Source organism: Zonotrichia albicollis, chromosome 7 (genome assembly GCF_047830755.1).
Source record: "Zonotrichia albicollis isolate bZonAlb1 chromosome 7, bZonAlb1.hap1, whole genome shotgun sequence".
NCBI classification, from domain to species: Eukaryota; Metazoa; Chordata; class Aves; order Passeriformes; family Passerellidae; genus Zonotrichia; species Zonotrichia albicollis.
The window spans coordinates 29,820,723-29,843,851 of record NC_133825.1 but is presented as its reverse complement, the minus strand read 5'-3'; the positions used below and the strand labels follow the sequence as shown (position 1 = coordinate 29,843,851).

The 23,129-nt window shown below is 36.6% G+C and overlaps 1 protein-coding gene across 2 annotated transcripts in view; it reads left to right on the top strand.

The window, feature by feature from the left end:
- Window positions 1-23,129, top strand: part of ADK (adenosine kinase) — a 265,378-nt gene that overhangs the window by 174,793 nt on the left and 67,456 nt on the right. For both annotated transcript variants that reach the window (XM_005481465.4, XM_005481466.4), the window contains exon 7: window positions 13,348-13,518. In XM_005481465.4, the coding sequence (XP_005481522.1) occupies window positions 13,348-13,518 (171 nt within the window). The remainder of the gene's footprint in view (window positions 1-13,347; window positions 13,519-23,129) is intronic.

The window sequence follows — 23,129 nt, the reverse complement described above, 5'->3', positions numbered from 1 at the left end:
TTGAGTTTCATGAAATAAGATTTCCATACTACAGAATTACAGAGCATAAAAAGAAAAAGAGGGAAAGGCAGTTTGTGCTTCACATTAGTACAAATAAAGTGAACAAAGCCATCCATTGTGTTCCATTTGTGTCACTGTTGTTAGATATTAATTTGATAAGGACAGACTGTGTTAAAATGGGGACTGAAAAAAATGTTGAAACTTTTTTTTTTCCCCTTGACTACTCCATCATACATTATAATGTTTATTGTTGAGATTAAGTACTCTCTATTCAAGCAGTAACAAGTTTCATAGTGGAACAAAAGTAAGCAGCACTCATGAAATTCATTTTAACAAAAAGTATGAACAGAAAGATATGAAAACTATTGATTATGTTGTCTGTGGTGACATACAAACAAAATGATAACTGTTCACATCTATACAAGTGGAAGAATGGCAGTGTCAGATTGTGCAGAGATTAACATAAGAATCTGACATCTTTGGTGAAAATTTATAATTACAATTGATGCTTTGGTAGAGATTGGAATGAGGGTGGAATCTTGTCAAATAATTTTTTCTGTTGTTCATGTCATTGCCAACTACTTAACCCTTTGATTATCAGTGATTATTGCTATGGGTAAATGTGACTGTTGTAATAAGTTTTTTCTGTGATTTGTACCAGTTCTGAACATCTGTTTCAGAAGGAAACTTTTTAAGCTTAATTTTGTTCTGCAGAAGATGTCTTAAACAGTATCATATAGATACTGCTCTCCAGGGTAGAGTTTTGTAAAAATGGCTGATTTGTGTCTCAACTGCCTTTACTGAAGAAAATTAGAGCTCTAAACATGAGAAAACTGAAGAAATGTAAAGAATTTATCTATGACTGCTGAGTGCTGGTTTCAAGGTGCCATCATCACTTCTGTTTCTTATTATTTACAGAAGTGTTTGATACCACTCTGCTAGCTTGGGTTTCTTACTAGATTCATGACAGGGTTGGACTGGAGATGTTGATGAGGAGGCATTGTAGGAACAGGAGTAAAAAGGAAATCCTTTATTTCCATAGTTAGCTGTTCTGAAGAGAGAGCAAGCTCCAGTAAGTACCAAACCATCTGACTTTTCTGTAAATTAAGGCATGTCGTTGATACAGATGCATAAAAGTATATCAAAAACTTGAGACAGACACTTTCCATGTTTGAAGAATGCATGCTGCATTTTACTTTGACATGGCCCAATAATTTTATTCCCTAAAATGAGGTTATTCTGTTACATAGTTTCAAAATGTTCTTGTTTGGCTGTTTAAAAAGTTGAAATTCTGTTTATCTAGCATAAGGAAGGGATTTAAAAACTCTCAGAACTAAGTAGGTGATTTTGAGAGATCCCATCTTCATTTTCTTATAAAAGCACTGAAACATAAGTTCAACTGCTGATTTTAAAGGAGTGCTTTTTCATTTGTCTTAGCTATGTGCCTCAAATATGCCAAAGTTATTCAGTGATAGTCTAATCCAGAAATTGTGGTTATAGTGTATAAATTAGCACACAAGTTAACACTGTTAAATACATTATGATAGCTTTAGTGTCTATTTTTCTTATTTTCTCTGTTTTCAGGGACACAAATTGAATGGGCAAAGGGTAAAAAAGAACAGGGAACATTTTTTCATAATTAATATTCTGATTAATATTCTGTAACAGAGCTCATTCCTGTTCAAAGGACTATCTACATATAGGGTTGTAGGCATTATTAAGATCACATTGACTTCATAATTTGGAATTCAGAGATGCTCCATGTGAAGAGGAAAGGCTGCAGAAGGATCTCAAACTCTAAGGTGTTCTAATGCATCTACGTGGCTTGTTTGCAAAGTGCATACATTTTGTGGTGTCTGTTTCAGGGTAAAATAGCTAATTTCTGATTGTTAGGGGACCCCCTGGGATGCTGTGCTTTGAGATTCTTATTTAGAAGCTGATAGAACATCGGAGAATGTTTGTCCACATATTTTTTGTCCATGCTTTTCAAATATTCATAGATCTAGTATATCATAGATTTTTACAGTAATTCGTGTTTCAAGGGACTCCTAGAGATTTGCTAGAGCAAATCTGAAGTTTTCAGTTGCTTTGTGTTCAGTCATTTTGAGTACTTCCAAGGATGTTCTCACGTTTGATCCCTGTCATGAAAATTCTTTCTCCACGTGAAATTTCTTTGAATATTATAAAACTCACCTGAGTTTCAAAAGCAGTTTGATTTATATGATTTTTAATACCATTTTTAAGAACATGAACTCTTCTTTTTCCCCATGCATTTCAACATTGTAAAAAGAAGCCAATTGAATTAAACCACACAAACTAATTTGTGCAAGAAGAGACATTGGTTCGGGAGGTTAGGTCTGATCTCTGAAACTAGAATTTCCATGTTGGAAGTATCTCCTTGAATGCAACCTTGTTTCCATAAAGTAAAAGTTTGGAGACTTATGTGAGTCCAAAGAAGTTATTAATTACTAGTTAGTAGTGATTTTCTTCACTACTAGTTGTGTTCTGCACTGTTGTAAATTGATTTAGATCTATAAATTCTCATTTACATGGCAGTTTACAAAATCCATTTTTTTGCCATACATTAAAAATTAGTGCCCGTGTGTTTCTACCGTTTCAGAAGAAGTGTGTAACATTGCACAGCATTTTTGAAATCAGTAGCACAAAATCCTACTATGAAAAATCGCATTGTGTTGCCTGTCTGAGCAGCCTCAGCGTTCCCTGAGCCCACCCTCAGGTGAGCGCTTGGTGCTAAACACAGCCCAGCAGGCACGGAAGGCACCTGGCTCCCATGAACGGGGGTCCCTGTTCCTGAAGGCTGAGAAGGTCCCTGGTGCCTTTACTGCCAAGGGGGTGTTGTCACCCATTCTTAGGGAGCACAGCTATTTGCTCACTAGGCTTCAGGGGCTTCCTCTTCTCAGTCATTTGAATCTCACTGATATTCTGCATCAAGAAGGGTTGGTTGTCTCTCATAGGTTGACCATCTAACCTGATCTTTTATTGATCTGGAACTTTTTTTAATTGGGAAAAAAAAAAAAAAGTTTGTTCTATTATATTTCATGTATCTGGAATGCGATTTTCTCCGAAAATGTGCGATTTTCATCACAAATAGTGATGGGAGTGGAGTCAGTTTCAGGTAGAGAGGCATGGAAAATATTCAGTAGAAAATTAAAACCTACTTAGGGTATTCGAGCATCTGGAATAGCAGTGCAAAGTGAAGCGCCTACTAAAGTCTCTTACTCCCCCAGTAATATGACATTACAAAAAATAATGTCTTTGCAGAAAATAATGTCTTAGCTGGGAAGTTTCCCCTGAGGTTATAAGATCTGGAAGTAAAAGACTTACTCTATTCTCCCTGGTCACAGTGGTCCTGTTATTAAAAGTAGGTTTCTGAGATATGAACTCATAAGTTCATTAGAAATAGAAACTTAATGTAAGTATTATTTGGCTCTAAAAAGCTAATAATTAAAAGTATTTCCCCTCACCCTTGGAATTTGAAGGAAGTACTTATTCAAGCTATAATAATTAATGCAAAACACTTACATAGTTCATTGTATTCAAAATATTTTATAGCCAGTTATTATTGCCTAAATTAATTTAAGTGAAGATATCTCTGTTTAGAGCTTAGCATCTGTCCACATTTCAACTATATTAATAATTATTAGAATTAGCATAGATCCTGGCCCTCATTTACTTGTGTTCAGAAACAAAGCCATGTAAGAGTCTTTCTGTAATGAAAATTAAAAGGCCAAGCAATAACATTAATGTTCTTTTAAATAATTAATTTTTATGTGTGGAAGTGTGAGCAATAAATGTTTTATTGTAAACCCTGATGTGGTAATTAATCCAAGTGATTAGGACCTAATTGCATGTTCATATTAAATGTTATATTTGCTGTGAAAGACATTTTGTTGGAACTGTGGTTTGGAGGATAGAGTTGTGAGAAGAGTGATACTTGAAAGAAATATTTAACTCACTTTCTCGCGACTTGGTAAGCCAGAAAATGAAAAAAATATATATCCTTTATTATTATTATGCCAATTATATTTTTAGTACTTCTGAGCTTTTTGTTGCACTATGCACTTAATTCTGTGCAAGAGTGGTGCTTAAACATGAAAGTAATATGTAGGCCCTATAAAATCAGCTGGGAAATACCTTGGGGCTGGGAGAGGTGTTTGTTTTATTAATCATTTACACCCTAATTTGCAAATAATTGAAGTCATACTATTTCATAAGGCTGGTAATTTCTTTGATGCAAAGAATGTCATCCTGTGAGCAGTGTTGGTTTCAGGTGCCCTGGTTGTGCTTTGGAAAGCCCCATTGCACACCATATGAATTCAGATCTCCACTGAAGCTTTGGAGCTGCTCCAGAACTTCACTAATGTAGTGGTGGAGTTTGGATCGCTCTTTTAAAAAGTTTTTATTTTATTAGCATAGGTGGGTTTTTTCCTTCAGCAAAGTTACTTATTTTAAATATACTGTGGGCTTCTCTGGTTCTATATAGAGCTCTGATTTGCCCGTGGTGAGCCTGCCTTGTTTAAACAGTCTCAGTTAAAGGATGAGTTAGCATTTGAATAGTGCTATAAGATTCAGAAATCTTTTGACTCACCACTTGATCATTTCTTTTTTCCTCTTCATACCTACCATGCTACATATTTCTGATGATACCATCTTTATTAGTGAAATAATATGCTCTTTCTTTGGGGCTCTTGAAATATGTTCTAACGATGATGGTAATGACTTTGATTAATATTTAATCCCCATGCTGCTATGTTCTTATAAATTACAAGATCTCAAAGGTAGCTGGGGGAGGGAAGAAAGGTTTCTGCTGAAGTGTTTCAGGATTAGAGTGCTTAGGGAGAAAGATACCTATATTTTATTACTTTGTATCTGCTTTCCAATCTGAATTTCAGTGAAACATTTTGTACCATAGCCACATTCTTGACAGGGAAATCTTTAAGACAGATTTATTGTCCAGGGCACTGGACTCATTCTCGTGTTTGTTTATGTTATGGGACTGTTGCATTCCTCTGCATCACCTGGGGGTCATTAGAGAGGCCACAGGTATAGCAGTTATATGCCAATATAGAGCAAGAGCTTGGTGAGAGGTTTTTTTTCCTTTTGAGCCCCAGTCGGTCAGTAGTGATTATCTACTAATATCAGTCATTGTTTCACTCTGAGTGTTAGCCTGTATTCATGAAACAGACCATTGTGCTCATACAAGCACGTTTAATTAAGCAAATACTGCTATTTGTTCTCTTCTTGTTCAAGGCTATTTTAATAAGCAAGAAATGGGCTTGTTTAAAGTATTTACTTAGAGAGCTTTCAAACTGAGGATTAACTGTCTAGAGAATTAGAAATTCTCTATGCATTTGTAGTTACATAGATTCTCTCAATTTACTAATATACTGTAAATATTATGTACACACCAAACTTGAATGAATTCAACATATGGTTGATGTTTACATAATTTATGAGATGCCACATTATATTAATGGAACTAACCATATACAAAAAAGCAAATGTTGCACTGTCATCGAGGGCCTAAATTAACCATACCTTATTCTGTGCTTCCTCAAGTGTTTATTTGTTGGGATGAGAATCCTGGGATTGTGCTCAAAATTTGGCAATAAGATTGAAAACCAGTTATCTCATTGTTCCAAACATCATCAATAATATTGATGCCAAGTTTTAGACTTTGGATATTAACTAAACAATAAAGAGTATGTCCAAGTCTGCTTTTTGGTCTAAACACAACATTTTCCTCATATTAATAATCAAGCTAGACAAACCTAATAAGGAGTTATTTTAAAAGGATGAAAGGTGAAAGAAATTGTTTCTCTCTTTAATCAGCAATTTAACAAATTTTTAAGATGCATGGCTTTCTCAGTAAGGATTAAATTGATTTTCAATGAAAAAAAAAGTGTGGTGAAGTGGTTCTGGGATACTAGGAGAAATGAAGTGGCTTGCTCTTTATCATAGCTTGCTTGATCTGCAGCTTATATTTTATTGATGGTAATACCCTATACTCTATAATACCTTTCAACACAAAATTTCAGTCATTTCAGTAACGTTAAGTAATTAAACCTCCCACTGATTCTGCCAATGGAGGTGCATTTATCATTATAACTATTTTGCAAGTGGGTAAACAGAGGCAAAAGAGGTTGAATTATTAATTGAAGTAATAAAATCTCTGGGCTCCTATCTCCCAGATGATGTTTAGTACTTCCTCCAAAATTTTGTTAGAAATTCAGTATAATTAAATGTATACATCTTACTCCCTGAGTTTAATAAACTCATGTAAAAATATATGCTGAATTTGAGAGAGCATACTTGAGAGGTGTTTTTGCTTTTTCACAGAGGGGCCGACTTAAGGGAACGTTGTCAGACCAAATTCTTAAGCTCATTTTGGCAAGATGAATTTAGATCTTAACTAACTTAGTACTTTTCAGGGAAATAGGAGAATTTATTTATTTGGGATGACGTTTCTCCATGCCAAAAGTAGCTATATCACTGCTCTCTGCCACATGAGTTACACCTCATTGTTAAAGTTCACATCTCTACTGTGACTACACATATCCTAAGTAAAGTCACACAATTATTTTGTCCTTAGCATGGCTTAAAACAACTCCTGGAGAGTGCCAAATTTAAACAGTAGTAAACAGGATTGAAAAATATTTTCAAACTGATTAAAATTAAAAATAGATTGTTAATATATGCATAAAATAATTGTTTTCTTTAGCATGCAATGCCAGATATTGAAGGTTTTCTGCTACTGATAGATACAAATATGACAATAATGAGAGTTCACTTCAGCAACAAAGAAGCTGTTCAAGTCTGAAAGCAATCCTCTCCTTCTGACATGCTGGCACCATCTTAGAGGAAAATGTCATGGTCAATATAAGCACATTTACTGACAGTTAGGTTTTTTCCTATGTTCCTGAAAACTGTTTGAAACTTGGCTTTTATCAAAAACAGAAACACTGGCCACTCAGAATGATAAAACAATAGTTTATAGCTTAGTCATTTTCCAGTTATAAAGCAATACTTTCATAAAAATAAACAAGGCATACAGGAACAAGCCAAAACAATTACTCAGAGAAATTGTTGCATTCTTGCTGTCCTTGCTTCCTGATTTAAAACAACTGTCTCCAGTAGGAACTGGACAAAAAGCAGTGGATTTTGTTTCATTAAGTAACTGCTTGGTGATCACTGAGATCACTGAGATAAGATTTTTCACTGAGATAAAATATAATTCAAAAATGCAGTTGATACTAGGTCTAGATACTTTCTAAATTCTAAATTACCTTTTACAGGAAGAACAGGTACATAGATTAAAATAACATTAATCTATTTCACTAATTTACAGACCAAACATTTCCCAAGTGGATAGTTACAAAGAGCTTTTGTCCTTTCTAGAGAAAGTAAAATGCTACTTTAAAGCCACAAGAACTTTTATTAGCAAAGGTCATGTTGATTATTTAATTTGTAGGGGTTTGTTGATTATTTCTGAAGGGTTTTTTCCCCATACTATGAGTATTTTATCATCTGCATCATCATCATGACTATTCTGCCGTAGCTCAGTAAGGAAAATAATTTAACAGTATTTTCAAGCAGGAACAGGATACAAATATAAATGCTCAAAACTGAGAGATTGGAGAGGTAAGGGGTCGATAAATCTGTGAACTTGACAGTCTTGCACATTCCAAGTAATGTGCTCAGATGTTTCAATGTTAAAGGTAGTTTTTAAATTGCTCCCTGCTCTTTTAAGCTCACATAAGTACTAAGGCAGATGAAGAGTTTTTGCTCTGTCATTCCAAGAAGATTCCTTCTGATTCCTGTTCTGATGAAGATGATTTCATTGCCATGTCTCACAGTGGGTGGCACATGGGCTGCACCCCATCTGCGCTCAGGCAGTTCAGAGGCTGGAATACAAAAGCCTTTCAGACTCTTCTGCTTGGGAGAGCACCTGGAAGCCTTGTACAAGTCCTTTGGTGTGGAGCAGTTACCTGTGCTTCCTCTCCAGCACAGGGACTGCCGTGTGCTCAGCCTCGCTCTTGCCAAGCCCTGGTACTTTTGCTAGGCTGCAGCAGGTGGCACTGATGGCAGAGCAGAGCCGAGCGATGCCTCTTGTGCCCAAGTGTGTGGCTTCAAGCTCTCTTTGTGTGCACAGTGTAGGAAACTTAACCAGGTCCAAAAGCTCTGGCTTGGTTGTGTCTGTCATGTAATGCAGCAAGATCTTCTAGCACCTCAGCACTCTCACTCTCTCACTGGAACTGCCAGCACATTTGAAGTTAGATGATTCCTGTAGGGCTTTACTGAATTGTGGTATTTATCAGGACTGTCACTATGTAACTGTCAAGCTTTCTGTGTGTCTGAAAAATTCCACCCTTTAGATGGATGGGACTGTGATGTCATCATAATTGTATTTTTATGTAAATGCTTGCTATAAAATAATTTTGGATTAAATGATGTGTTCCTTTCCTGTTGGCAGAATATAATTTGTCTTAAATGGCAGCAGACTGTTGTATCTGTTTTCCTGAAAGTTAAATATTTTGATTCACACTTAGGATTTATTGATTTTACATTGTTACCAAATGGCATTCCCAAATCAGCTCAGAATACCATGGTTCAAAATCCTGTCATTCATATGATAAAGTTGTTTTTATGTAATCCACTGTGCAAATGGGCGTGACAAGGAAAGTGGAAGAGCTAGAAAGAAAGAAATGCATTTTAACAGGTAGTGAGTTTGAAAGAAATCCTAGTTTTTATTATCACCTTTTTGTATGTTTTTGAGGCAATATTGCTTCTTTACTATTAAACAGTAATAAATCCCAAATTGCAAGGCAGTTTGTTATCATCTTGCCCTGAATTTGTTTCGAAATACTCCCTCAGGAAAAAAAAATCTTGATCCTGATTGTGCAAACATTCCATGTGCATAATCTGGATGAATTCGTGTGCATGAATGCAGTGTAAGGCAAGGCTTCTCAGCTTGGGCAGAACACCTTATACAGAAATGCATTCACCACAGCCACAGTTGTGCTGGTTTCATGAGGTCACCTCTTCAACGCTCTCTGTTTCTGTGCTGCTGACACTTTTGACACCCTTAATTTGCTGCCTTCACATCTGCTATAGCTGGTGCTGTAAGAGCTTAGTGTAGGTCAGAAGAAACCTTTTGGGTCTGTGTGTGTGATAAAAATGAGAGGTGGCTTCCAAGGCAAATTACTGGTGTGTAAACTCATCAAATCCTTCTGGTAATGCTAAGTGTCTACAAAGAAAAAAGATGTGAATGGGAAAGACTATCCAATATTCACAGTACCCTGGCATATCTTATGAGGTGCATCAAAGAAGTCCTGAATATTGTAGGAGTGAGATTAGTTTAACATCCTCTATTGACTTTGTCCTCTGTTGTAGGCATTTCATTGAATTTTAAAAGCTCTTAAGTTACAAACAAATGACTGTATCTCCCATAGCCATGTGTCTGCAATACATGAATGCATTTTTCTTATTTCTTCCTTTTTGTTTCTTTTTATCCCACAAGGAAAATGGGGAGTTTTCCCCACCAAAGGACTGTACTTAAATAAAAATACTTACAGTGCCTAAGAATGGTATTGCTTTGTGCATGTGTACATATAAACATGCATATAAATGATTCAATCTACCATCACATTTTCCTAGACTGTATTTTGGTTCAGCTTTGCTCTCTGGCTTGTGGTACAATGGTACCTTCCTCCTGGCATAGAAAAGACACTCATTACATTTTGAGCAGCAGAAAATAGTAGCACATCTTGAAGCAGTAGCATCTGGTATGCTCTATCAGCAAATGCCAAAGGAATGGTGTGTGCTGCTAATGTATCTGATAGCCTTTAATGTTTTATAGGTTTTCTTAGTGTACAGTATTCCTGCCTCTCACTTCCTGTGACTGTGCTGCCCAATTGTCACATGTCCTTCTGTCATGGAATCATCAAGGTTGGGAGAGACCTTTGAGATCATTGAATCCAACCCAGCACTACCACTGTAACCCCGTATCCATTAAATCACATCACCCAGCACCAGACCCTAATGCCTCCTAGACACCTCCAGGGGCAGTGACTTCCCCACATCCCTGGGCAACCTATTCCAATGCTTGGCTACCTTAACAGTGAAAACCCTTCTAATATCTAATCTGAGTCCCCTCTGTCTCAGCTTTAGGCCATTTCCTCTTGTCCTCTGTAGGCAGAGCAGAAGAGACCAGTCCCCCCTTCACTGCAGTCTCATTTCAAGCAGCTGTAGAAAGCAATGAGGTTCTCCCTGGGCCTGCTCCTGACACTAAAGAATCCCAGGTCCCTCACCCACTCCTGTAAGACAAGTTTTCTAGATCTTTCTTGAGCCTGGCTCCAGCAGCTCAATGCCTTTCTGAAGTGAGGGGCCCAGAGCTGAAAGCAGTACTCGAGGTGTGGCCTCACCAGTGCTTAGTGCAGTGGGATAATCACTGCCACGCTTCTCACTGGCTGCACTATTCTTGCTGCAGGCCAGGATGCCATTGGCCTTCTTGGCCACCTGGGCACATTGCTGGCTCATACTGAGCTGGTTGTCCACCAGCATCCTCCTCCTTCACAAAGGAAGATACATACTTAGTCATTTCATTTTTTTGTGTAATGTACATTTTCCAGGCTGTTGCAATTTCTGTTTGTTAGCTGTCTCATCCTTTGATTCGAGGCATTTTCTTCATGGTTGTTTTAAGTATCTTTGTGTTTTGCAAGTAAATAGGACCCCAAAACTCTCTGTAGTAGTCTAAGGCATGTAGGTGGGTATAGAATATCTTCTGAGGAGCCTCTTAACCTTCTTGTTAGTGGGAATGGAACTTCCTACTGGTGAAACACAAAGTCTTTTATACACTGTATCCAGTGATACAGGATACACTTACTCTCCCACTCAAAGCTAATGTTGGCTGGCAGCTAATTGTTAGAGTAGGTAAGAGTGGCTGGCTTAGGCAGTGCTTTGTGTCCATCTGGCTGGACCAAAAGCAGTGGCAGCTGCAAGAGTCTGCAGGCTGAGTTTCTGTGGAAGTCACGGAGCAACTTTGCTCTGAATCCCAGTGGGGTTCAGAGAAAACCTGGAGTTTTAGGGGAATTCATTCCTGTACGCAGTTGTAGCCTGCCACAGTAGGGTGGCCTGTGGCTTCTCTGGTTGTAATTTAAGCTTAGGGAGCTGGGTTACTGTAACTACACTGGTCATAGCTGCATGGAATTCTACTAAAAGTAGAGACAAAGTCAATTTAAATACCTGAAGAGGGGGGCTGAATTAGGTTTCTTTAAATCAATGTCTGTTCAAATCAAATTTTATTTTCTCCCTACTTTCTTAATTCCATTGTATGGATTGTACTGCTACAATTTTGTTTTGCCAAAAAACGTTATTCTTGGAAAAGAGTTGTCATACAAAGAACTCTTAATTTCTAGATGTTTTAATGTCAAACAGTTATTTAAAAATATAAACAAACCCATGAAAGAATGCAATTAAATGGCAGAAGTGATTTTTAAGAAACCCAGAAGACAGAGCAATAGCCTTTGAGATTTCCTGGCCTTTACTTTGCAGGATCTAAAAAGCAAACTCTCCTATCTGTGTCTCAGCACTTTTATGATGCCTTTACAAGGAAAAGGGAGTTGGATGCAGGCCTGACTTAGATCTCATGGGGATAGTGTTCTGTACCTTAAATTACAATCAGATGTGTTTTACTTCAGATGAAGTTTTCAACCTAAAATTGGTAAGAAGCCTAATTATTTGACCAGGTTACTATTTATGTAGACCACTGTAGAGCTATCTGTCATTTATCCAGAGCTGGCAACACATCACCCTTGAAAGATTTTTATTTTGTGTTTGGAACAGTTTTTTTAAAAAATCCATGTTTTTAAATACTAAATACTAAAATATGGTAGATAAAATACTAAAAGATGGTAGAGATTGCCATGGAGATTAGAAGTTATAGAAACTGTTCATTTTAATTCTTCTGAATGTAAAATTAGCAAAGAAGCTTGGATGTTTACAGGCTTCCAGTCCTTCAGAGTGCTAACTAGCTCCACAGCATGCATAGAATTCTTGTGCCCTTTGGAATTAGATTGTCAACTAGCAAATTGTGCCCAGATTTTGAAATCAGTCATGTATCTTTGAGACTGGAGAGTGTGGAGTAAGGAGAAATAAATAGATATACTCTCAAAGTAGTCTTTAATCTATAGACTTATATTTTCTAGTGATTAGAGTGCCTAAAATGATCTGATAACTGAAGTATGCAGGATGAAAATATAGCTATTCTGTGATTCAAAGGCATAAATTATATGGATGAAAACTGGAAAATAGGACTGTGTGAGTATTATATCTTCTGGAGTGTCATGGTGGTGATGTTATAGATAGGACTGAGATGGTGTTTTATTTGTCAGACCCTCCTTAAAGTTGTTTCTCACTGTGCCTTAGACATTACTTCTGGCCTTAAATTTAACACTTGCTGCTCATGCTTGAAAATTGCTATTATTTACTAAGTTAGGAGAACAGTTAGTAAAATAAGTTTTAGAATTATAAAAACAAAACATATAGAATTTGTTTAATTAGTGCAAGTCTAAGCCTTTGTTTAATTAGTAGATCAGTAAAACTGTAGGGGATGTTTACATGGCTCCTGGAACATGCGTGGTTGGGGTAACCATCTCCAAAGCTAAATTCAAAATGGGAGCCTTGTTCTTCATAGGATCAGCATTCACAATTTAGTAGACAAATGGTGATTTGTGGAAGCTGATACTTACTTAAATATGAATGTTCTGAGTGAAGGAAAGTACTTTTGGAAGAAGGGGGCAAATAAAATCCCTATGTGGAAGCATGAAAATCCCTGAGGTTTTTTTCTGCAAAACAGTAGCAAGTGCTACAAAGTCAGCATTTCCAAGGCCTTTATTGTAAACAAAGTACTAATGTTTATGTTGGGGATTTCATTAGTCTCCTAGCTGTGTAGAGAGCCATCAGACTGGACTGTGGAATTAAGCAGCAGAGTCTGATTGACTCTAGTACTATAAAGGGACATTTAGAATTATAATACATTACATTTTAAGATATGAACATTAGTCTTAGCTGCCATGGGAAAGTGTAGTCCGTGGAATGCAGAGGTAAGGAGTTAGATTTCATTTTAGAAGGCTGTGATGCTAGGCATATACAGATTTTTTGTCATGTCTTTAATACCCTAATGGAAAGGCAGTATTTCCCAGAAGTTTTTATGTGCACACGTGTATGACAAACGTGGGCTGGGAGAGACTTTACAGAAATAGCATGCTTCATGTGGTACCTAATATAAAATTAGTAACATACATTGATTTGTTTTGATGCTTGCAGGGATTCTTCCTGACAGTGTCACCAGAAGCAGTATTAAAAGTGGCTGCTCAGGCTTCTGCCAGCAACAAGATCTTCAGCTTGAATCTTTCTGCACCATTTATAAGCCAGTTCTACAAAGAGCCGATGATGAAGGTCATGCCTTACGTGGATGTTCTCTTTGGAAATGAAACGGTGAGTCTTGAGAGAGTGATGGAAGGATTTGTATCTCTTGCACTTTGGGGTTTGTGTCCCAAAGCCTGCTTCCCCAGGACATAGCCTCAGGCTGGGCCTCAAGGCTGGATATCAGGGAGAATTTCTTCACTGAAAGGGTTGTCAAGAACGAACTGCCCAGGGAGGGGATGGAGTCAGCATCCCTAGAGGTGCTCAAGAAAAGCCTGGACGTGGCACTCAGTGCTGCAGATCCAGTGGTGGTCAAAGGTTAGACTTGATGGTGATGGAAGTCTTTTCCAACCTTAAGGATTCGGTAATTCACGGTCCTTCTTTTTTTTCTAGCGGGAATCTGACCATGAGAGATGTTGTTAGAAAGTTAAATCTGTGCTCACTGGACTGGGATATTTCAGTAGATACCAAAGATGTCACTTGACCTGTTAGAGATTTACAACTTGCTCATTCTAGCAGGAAACACCCAGCACATTGGTGCTTTGTAATAACTGGCCATGTGCATAACGTCCTCACCCTGAGTTTAACTCTGCTGCAAGAAAACATATGAAGGGCTGCCACTGAGCTCCTGTAACTCAATTCCTTACCCATAGTGCTGCTATTAATAGCATTTTCTCTGATGATGATGACTCTTTGGGGAGAAGTGGGAGGAGAAAACTAAGAAATAGAGAGTTGGTTTAAAAGGTTCTCATTGATTTTATGGTGGATGGACTGGCAGCCCATCAGAGGAAGGCTTATCTTTGCTGTGTAAGTTGGCAAACAGATTGCATGAAATTCTGCCTGGAAGTATATGTTAATAGACCAAATTAATTCAGGTTTCCCTCATCATTTTTGATTTTTCTTCACTTTAGAAAGTGTTCTTAAACATTTATTAGTTTTCTCAGCAGGAAAAGGTTGAAAAAAGCCTTGAAATATGTGACACACCTAAATGAAATGTGGGTTTGTCACTCAAGATAACTACGGGAGTAGTTACAGGAGTACAGGAAAATGATGGAAAAGCAACTTACTCCTGTGAGTGGTTATTCCTGATTGTTACAAAGGGACTTTGACCAACACAAGTCAGTTGTTAAACTATTGTCCACAAGTCTACATAGGGGCTAGCATTGTTATCTATACTTAAATACCTTATAGATATAGATAGGATTTTAAAAATTAAAATATTTATTTTTAAAACAAAGAAAATTTTAAGGTTTTTAAATGAAAGGGCTAAGGGAAACCCTTTTAACTAAAGTTAACTGTACAGAAAAAGTATTTTCCAGGCATGTTCTTGCTATGTCCAACTGTTACCTTTGTACATTTTTCTTGATACAGTCCTCACAAAGATGGTATTGAGTATTTTTGTTAAATAGCAGTGTAATCTCGACACAAAATCCTGCCAGACTTCACAGATTATGTAATACCAAGTCTAGATATTTTTAGAGTTGAAGAGCTTCACAAAAATTTCTGGGATTAAAACTTGAGGATCTTTTATATAAATATTACTACACTGACCTATTAGGATAATTCAGATCAGAATGTTTCATTAAGTGCTATTTTTCAGAGGTTGTTACTTTTTGTTCATTTGTATTTTATATAAGCAGTAGCCCATGATACAGGTGACACTCCCATTTCAGAAATTTTATTCAGACTAGATTATTTTCCTCTGTCATTTGTTTATTATGGTATTATTCACCTGCTGTCAAAAGTATTGTGTAGTACTGTTGTGTTTGTTAAAGTTGAAAGACTCCCTGCATTTTCTGTATGTAATTTCTGAAGCATTTTGGTGTGTTTCAGGATAAAAGATTATAATTTAAACTTTAGTGATCATCCTTAAACTTGGCAGTACAATATATATAAATACTTCAGAGTACCAGCCTCTTTGTTCCTTATGCTAATGATGAAAACCTGGTCACTTTTTAGTCTCAGCTTCCTGCTGAGACTTTGGAGTTGTTGAAATGCTGCTTGCAGTGGTTTATTGTCTTGCCTTTCTGTGTGAGTTGAAGCCACGCTCTTGGCGTGATGTACTTCTAGTTTTGAGGAGCTTCTGTGTCTTCTCATTGTCAGTGTTTCTGCTCTCTGTGTATGGTTTCTGATAAAGAGTACTTGCAAAACTCAAAGCTCAGTCTGACATGTTCTGCCTTTGTAGCTTCCACCCTTGGTTTTGGTGCTTTTTCTCTCCTCCCATGTGAATTTCAGCTACAAGCACATCCAGGGGATTTTTTTGTGTCTGTGTATATCTTGATGGGCCATGAACCTCTTCAGCTGGCCAACACCAAGTTTTTGTCCATTTGGTGTGATTCCTTTTGCTTTATGCTACATCTTCCATCAGTGTAAGTGCATAAGTTAACAAATAAGCAAGGCATACTAAGTTGTGTGGTTGTTACTTCATTAGTACAAACAATACTCTTAGACACAATTTTATTCTTCCCTATATTTATCTTCACATTCTAGTCCAATAAAATTCTATTGTTAAGCACTGAGCTGTTTATTTTTTGAATAATACGAAAACATCCAAATGCAGCAAAATTCCAAATTGCTGCCATTCCTAAACTAAAAACAATTGGCAAAGTGATTTTAAATTACATCTTCTACTTAAAAATTTACATCTGAATGGAGATTGGTTATTTCAAGTTTCAGCCAGATGGTAATTAAAATGGGCAAGTTATAAATCTCTCAGAATAAATATTCTAGTTTTGAATGTAAATGCCAGCATACCCTTAACTGCAGTTTAGACACTGAATGCTGTGGTAACAACTTAGTATATGTATCCATTTCAGTGTATTAACTCAGTGACCACTGGTGTTTTGATAATTTATTTAAATCTCATTTATAACCTACCTAAACATCTTGTCTTGAATTTTTTGTATTTATTAACAGTACTTCATATAAGAAATTTAGTACAGACCATTCAGAAAAGGAATAATTATATGGTCATTGCAGTTAACCAAGTAGGGCCATTCTGCAGTCATTATCTAGCAATACATGACTGAAGAACTTGATTATTGTCATTGCTTTTAATTTTTATTAAATTAAGGTTTTTTTAATAGTGTCATTTTGCAAATGGTTCTTAGCAGTAATACCTTCCAAGCTACCATAATCACTGGATAATTAACCTGCCAGGATTAAGCACACTCTACTTTGCCTCAGGATGCTTAACTCTCAAATAAGGTCAATTATCTCCTGATGATAACTGCTTTGTCACAAGTTGCTGCTTAATTCGGCTGTAAAAGCTCACCTTAGAATACATATTTTACAACTCAGAGTAACTTCCACTAACAGGGTGGTCAAAAGAATGAAAGCTGTGAAAACAACACCTTTACAGAGAGCTGTAGAAAGGTTCCTACACAGCAATTATTTTAGGCCAGTAAAGGAGACTAAATTTACATGTATCACTTTCCATTTTCCTGGTTAGGGCTAAATGGTGATGTATATTAAATATGTGACCCATCAAAGTCCATAATGGATACAGGAATTTGAATTAAATTTCCAGTCACCCCAAAAGATGTGAGTTACAATGGCATCTCCTCAGGGAAGGAACTTCCTTGGGGGAACAGTCTGTATATTTTTGCATGTGCAACTGGCTAGCAGTTTCTTCAGGATTTAAGGGAGACTGCAAGGTTTTTATATGATTGATCTTCACATCTGGCACCAGTTCATGACTCAAAAGAATATTTGTTGATATTGATGGTGTAAAGATCTTTTGGGTTTTCTTGCTATGTGTAGGCAGGGCATCACTGAAAATTTTTAGAATTTAGAACCTTTGGAGTTACAGACACGTTGAACTTTTCATCTGGTGCTTTACAACAAAAACAGTAAAGCAATTATATAACTGGTAGTATTCAGTGTACAGTGATCCATAGAGGTTGAGGAGCTTTTGTAGAAGAGAAATTGTGAAATTTTTTTCAAATACAAAATAATAAAGAAAACAAAGATAAAAATTATTCTTTAAAAATTGATCCTCTTTGTGTGTAGTGTAAAGAGCTGTTACTTCTAAACACTCAGTCTCTGAACAAATTAATTACAGGATTATAAGCTGAAGTTTTGCAAAGAGCATCTGTGAGCCCATTGGGAAATTGCTGCTCTTGTGACAGCAAATGTGCTGGAAAGAAAGCAGGTTGTGTACAAGATTTGTACGTTTTAAGAAGCAATGACAATAGGTTGAGTGGTGGGTCTAGAGTTAGAAATCCCGAGCTTTAAAGAGATAAATGCCTTTGGAATAAGATAGAAAATGGGTCTTGTCATCATTTCCTCTTCACAATTATGCTGGAATGGTACACTGTGTCCCCTTTGTTTAAAATATTTTCAGTTGAGGTATCAAATACTAACAGAAAGATCCCTACAAATGTAGGTTGTTTGGACAGATACCTTTAATACCCTTTTTAAGTCTTTATAAAGGTGAGTCTCTTGAATTACATGGAAAATTCTTTTCAGTGGTGATGAAAAATATTTAATATAAAACTGAGGGGTTGGTGGGATTTTGGTGAGATTATGGTGAGATTAATGAACTCCTTATTTTGAACTTGCAGGCACTCTGTAGTTTTGTGCTTGTTTTAGCTGAGGGAGGGAATGGAAATACTGGTAAGTTTTCTAGTATAAACTGTGTTCAACACAGTAGAATTTACACCTAAATGGCAGTTTCCAAACAAATTTGTCTATTCCCTTGCTGTAAGCTCTCACTCCACATAATTTGATATATTACATATTACATACAAGATATGACACTGAGAACAACCTTCAGTTCCACCTGCAAATTTCCTCTACTGCATTATTACCTGGGATCAGATTGATACCTGCAGGGTTAGGAATCTGCCCACAGCCCAGAAAAATCTTGAATGAGACATAATCGCTTTTGTAAGATAAATGAGCTTCATGGTGATTCTCTTCAAACTGGTGTGCATTCATAATGGCATAACTGAATTGATTTGAATTTACACAGTGCAATTCCTGCTGTTTCTAGACCCAGCACATAGCTTTCCACAACCATGAGAGTTCTTTTACACTGGTGAGTTGTCTGACTTTGAGGAAACCATTAAGAAGTAGGAGTCAGGAGAAAATCAGATGGCAGATGTCATTTGGTGTAGGGAAGAAGGGAAATACAGTTTGACTGTCAATAAATAATGAAAGAGAGATCAGTCTGTTCTTCAGTATCAGATGGGGCTAAGGAGTGAGGAACGTGGCAAAGAATCACTGGTCATGCCATAAATATCACTAAGTTGATGCTTCTGTTTGAAGTATTTTCAAGTAAGCATTTATAATTATTATTGAAAGGCAAATAATAGATGGTATTTCAAACAGGGTATCTTGAAGAGACTCATTTTAGTACGGCTGACTTGCATGTATGTTATGTAAAGAGCCCTTAAGAAACATTTTCTTCTTGTCTTACTGGACCTGGTCTATTTTGAGAGGTTATTTTCAGTCACTGGTTGTTGGCATGCTATCATCCTTAAAAGTTCAGCCTTTACCTTCTACATCTCTGTTCACTTGGAATTAAATTTTCAGAAGCACTTATCATCTTAAATGACATTAAGTTGGGTGCTAGTGTTTTGCATTTCAGTTTATATACTGATGTTTTCTTTTTTGTTGTGCTTTCAGTTCTCAGAAATTTGCCCCACAGGTGAGGGTAATTATCTTCAGTTCCTAGGCTGGGTGAGAGACTGAGGTTTGCACAGTTCCCTACAGGGAGTCTGTGCTTCGCTTAAAAATCGTAGTCAGATATTCTGACCCAGTTTATTAAATACACATGGGAAAAAATTTTGTAAGGAGACATCTCATCTTCCCTTCTATTTTAACAGGTAGAGGTTTTTAAGGTCAGCTGCTGCTGGTGTTTGCTTTTCCAAACTGCAGTAAACAGATAGTATTTCTTTTTATAAATCTTAACATTTAAGATTTCTGCAAAGCCTTATTAAAAATTGTAATTCTGAATGGAGTAAAAATAAATACTATTTTTGTTTGATGTCTCTGTAGAATTTTGATGCCCTTTTCCTGTGATAGATGTTGTGTTTTCAATTATAGGACAGCTATGGTGTTGTAATATTGCTCTTTAATTCATAGAATTAACTTTCTCAGTAGTGGAATATTAATAAATTGTGGCCATCTGAAAAATGAGAGGGTCTCTAGCACAAGGGAGGTTGATAATGTCAGTGGTGTGTTGTAAAGATGTGCTGTGGGAAGGATGCTGAAACAGCCCAAGGCTATTTCAGCTGCAGACACTGAATCTGCTGCTTCTTCTCTCCTCTTTTTTTTCCCCTCCCATGTGAACTGCAGTGGCTCTCTAAGATAAAATGCTTTTAAATCATTTCCCAACCTTGCAGCCGTTTTTGATAAAAGCCCTGTTATCTGAAATGATATGAATCACTGTTGAGTTAACCATACCTTTTACAACATATTTTGTTGTGATTCATTCTGTCTCAATTAATCATCTTATTTATCTATATTGTCTCAGCTGCTGCACTGAAATTCATGAGTAATAAGCAAGTAATTATTTTAGTATAGTTTACCTAGTACATCATGAATGAAAGGAAAATTGAGAGCCAAGTATTTAAATTTATATTTAGTGCTGCTTTCAGCTAATGTCTAGCTATTTAAGCAATTTAGGCAGCCTATCTCAAAAAATGTCTTTCTTGTTTCCTGTTATGGGAAACAAGCAGGTATTTAGAAGCAAAGCTTATACTTTCCAACAGACTTCATTTCCTAAAACTAAAAATATTTTCTGGTAGTCTCTCAGAATGCTTAGGGATATTTATCCTTCCTTATGCTATGCAGTGTTGAGATACTTTTAAGACTGTGAATACTGGAGAACATGCAGCACAAGACAGAATGTCCTTTGAGAGAGGAAAGCAGATTCCACGGTTTTTCAGCAGCTTGTGTTTTACTGACAATGATTGATAACCCTTTTCACTTTGTAACACATCCCAGAGCATCTCATAACACTTCATAAACATTAAAGCTCAGAATAAACCAATAAGGTGGGTGTGTAGTCTTGACTGTTTTACAGGTGGACAATTGAAAGGTTATTTGCCCAAGGTCATACAGCAAGAGCAGAGCCAGGAACAAGCAAAATTGAATTCTAACTTTTTTCTTCAGTTAAGTGTCCTGAAGTGTGTTCAGCTGCTGAATACATCTTGGACTAAACTCACCTGTCTTGAGGAAAGAACCTGCACAATCTGGCTTTCAGTTTTCACTATAGTATTAACATATGTCTCTGAAAGTCTTTCAAAGGTAAACTACATATGCCTTTTAAATCTCAGATCACTAGGGCAAAAATGTATAATATATAATATATAATTTAAGAACTGCAAAAATAAGAGTATGAATAAAATTGAGTTACACAGTTGATACGAACAAGAAGAAGAAAAGCTGAAATGTTCACAAATGCTTCATTAAATCAGTGTAAATTCAGAACTTTTCAATTTTACAGAGATATTTGCAGATAACAATGCAGGTGAAAAATAGGTTACAATAAAGCTTTGTTTTCCAATCCAGCTAAGGTTAATTCGATGCCTCCTCATTGCAAGCCCTGTTTGGGGCAAATATAGCCAGTTTCTGATTCAGAAGATTAGGTTATGCTAAAGCCACTTATGGCAACATGTGCTGGAGATGCTTCCCCTGTTATAGATAGTCCTTGCAGTGGATTGTAAGGCTGCAGTGCCATGTTCTCCCCATGGATAGCATCTAAGTGTGAGCTGCCCTTATCACATGATGTCATCTGCCCCCTTTACTCAGATGAACAATTTTTCATCCAGAGCAAGAGTGAGTTCTGTGGGCCAGACTGCTGTTAATCACTGAGCTGATCCAGCTTTCTCAAACAACACAGTCACTAGATCTGATTAGATGAGAGGGTAATGCATGGTGGTACAAAGGACTTGGAAAGAGAAAGCATGATAACCTCTCTGTTTCATCAGATATAAGCAGCCACTGCTGTTAGGGTCTCCCAGACAATGCAGCAAAGAAACAATTATTGACCGACTTAAATGTTATTATGAATGGATAAGTTGTAAATCAGCTGTAAATGTTCTTGGACAGAGGTTTTTATATAAATAGACAGTTTTTACCTAAAGAGTATGTATTGATGCTTCCTGTGCTTATAAATTTGAGTCTGAACTAAGGTTCTTGAAAGGGGAGAAAAGGGAAGGATAGTTGAGGAGACAGTAGTAGGTCCATGCTGATGTTCAGAATCTTGAAAACATGGTTTGGGGGTTTTGGAATAGAATTGGCAATATCATTATTATGTTAACCTATTTTTCTGTACTATTGCATAGCACTATTTTTTCAAAACTGCAGTTTCAGCCTTGTTCTTTCTGTCATGTTATCTTTCTCTGTCAACACCTTCCTTCCCTCTGTTTATATAACTCATATAATATTTTTATTCCCTCAAGAGAGTTTCACATCTCATTATAAATCTATTAGCTAGTTTCATTTTTCTGGCGTGCTTCAACAAAGAGCAAAATTAGGCATTTGAACCCTCTCTTCTTTCCAATTAGCTATATAATCTTCTGTTACCAGGATTCCTTCTGTAGATTTTATAAGAATAAATTTAATCCCCTGATGTTGCCTTAGGACTATTGAAAAGTTGCTATGTATAAGTAAGTTAATGAAGAGAGATTTTTTCTTTCATGTGCTGACATAAACACTGAGGGTATTTAGAATGGACATATACTAAACTATTACTGATTAAAGTCTGTATTTTTTTTTAATTATAATTTTGAGTTTAGGCAATGATGTTAAATTGAAAACTAATTGTGCATATATTATTAAGCGCATGCAATGGGGCATAAATATATGTAAGGATTGCAAAAATATTTTGCTAATTTAATTTTTTTGAGTTTTCCTAAAAGCAGGAAATAAGCTTGGAAAAGAAATAGAAAAAGTATATTGCAGCATACCTGATATATTTAAAAGATAGATAAAAGCATCCATAGTTTTCCCAAAGGCATTAATTGATCTCTAAAACCTTGCCTTATTTATAAACTTAGGCCACCCTGTTTATCACGCCTTTGGGTGATAATTTTGCAGCCACATCAAAGTGTGTCCTTAAGCTGTATTTTTAGGTTTAATGGTCATATTCTGACTTGAAAAAAACATTTGTTTAAGTACTGACCTATCAGGGAAGAAATGTGGAGAAGTTGCTTTGCTGTACAAGTTTTTTGTTCTAAGCTAACAGAACTTATCCCTCCTAGTCATTGCATTTGGATCTTTTTCATTTCTCCAGAGAAATGTTCCATTAAACCTGTACTTTAGTAGAACTACTGCTAATCCACATGTGATAAGTAACATTGTCAATATGTTGCTCTTTTAAGTCCTCAAACCATCCTTTGACTCCTCATATTCTGTGTCCAAACCAGCAGCATATGCAATCACTTCAGAGAAACAAACATCCACAGGTCAGTTCACTTTCCATGCTGAAGTGGTTGCCAGGTGCAGGAGCTTCCCTCTAAAGGACAGAATTGTAGCAGTTTCAGGACTGGGACAGTACAACTTTTGAAATACAGAAAGCTGTCTGTTTGTTGGTTATGTTTCTAATGGTGTAGAGGGGAACCCCCTGTTCTGAACTTGAAATTCTAGGAACAGTTGCGTCCATCATCTTCAATTTGTGTTACCTGAAGGCTGTAATTTCACAAGTGGAAAGTTTCTTTCTTCCCCCATAG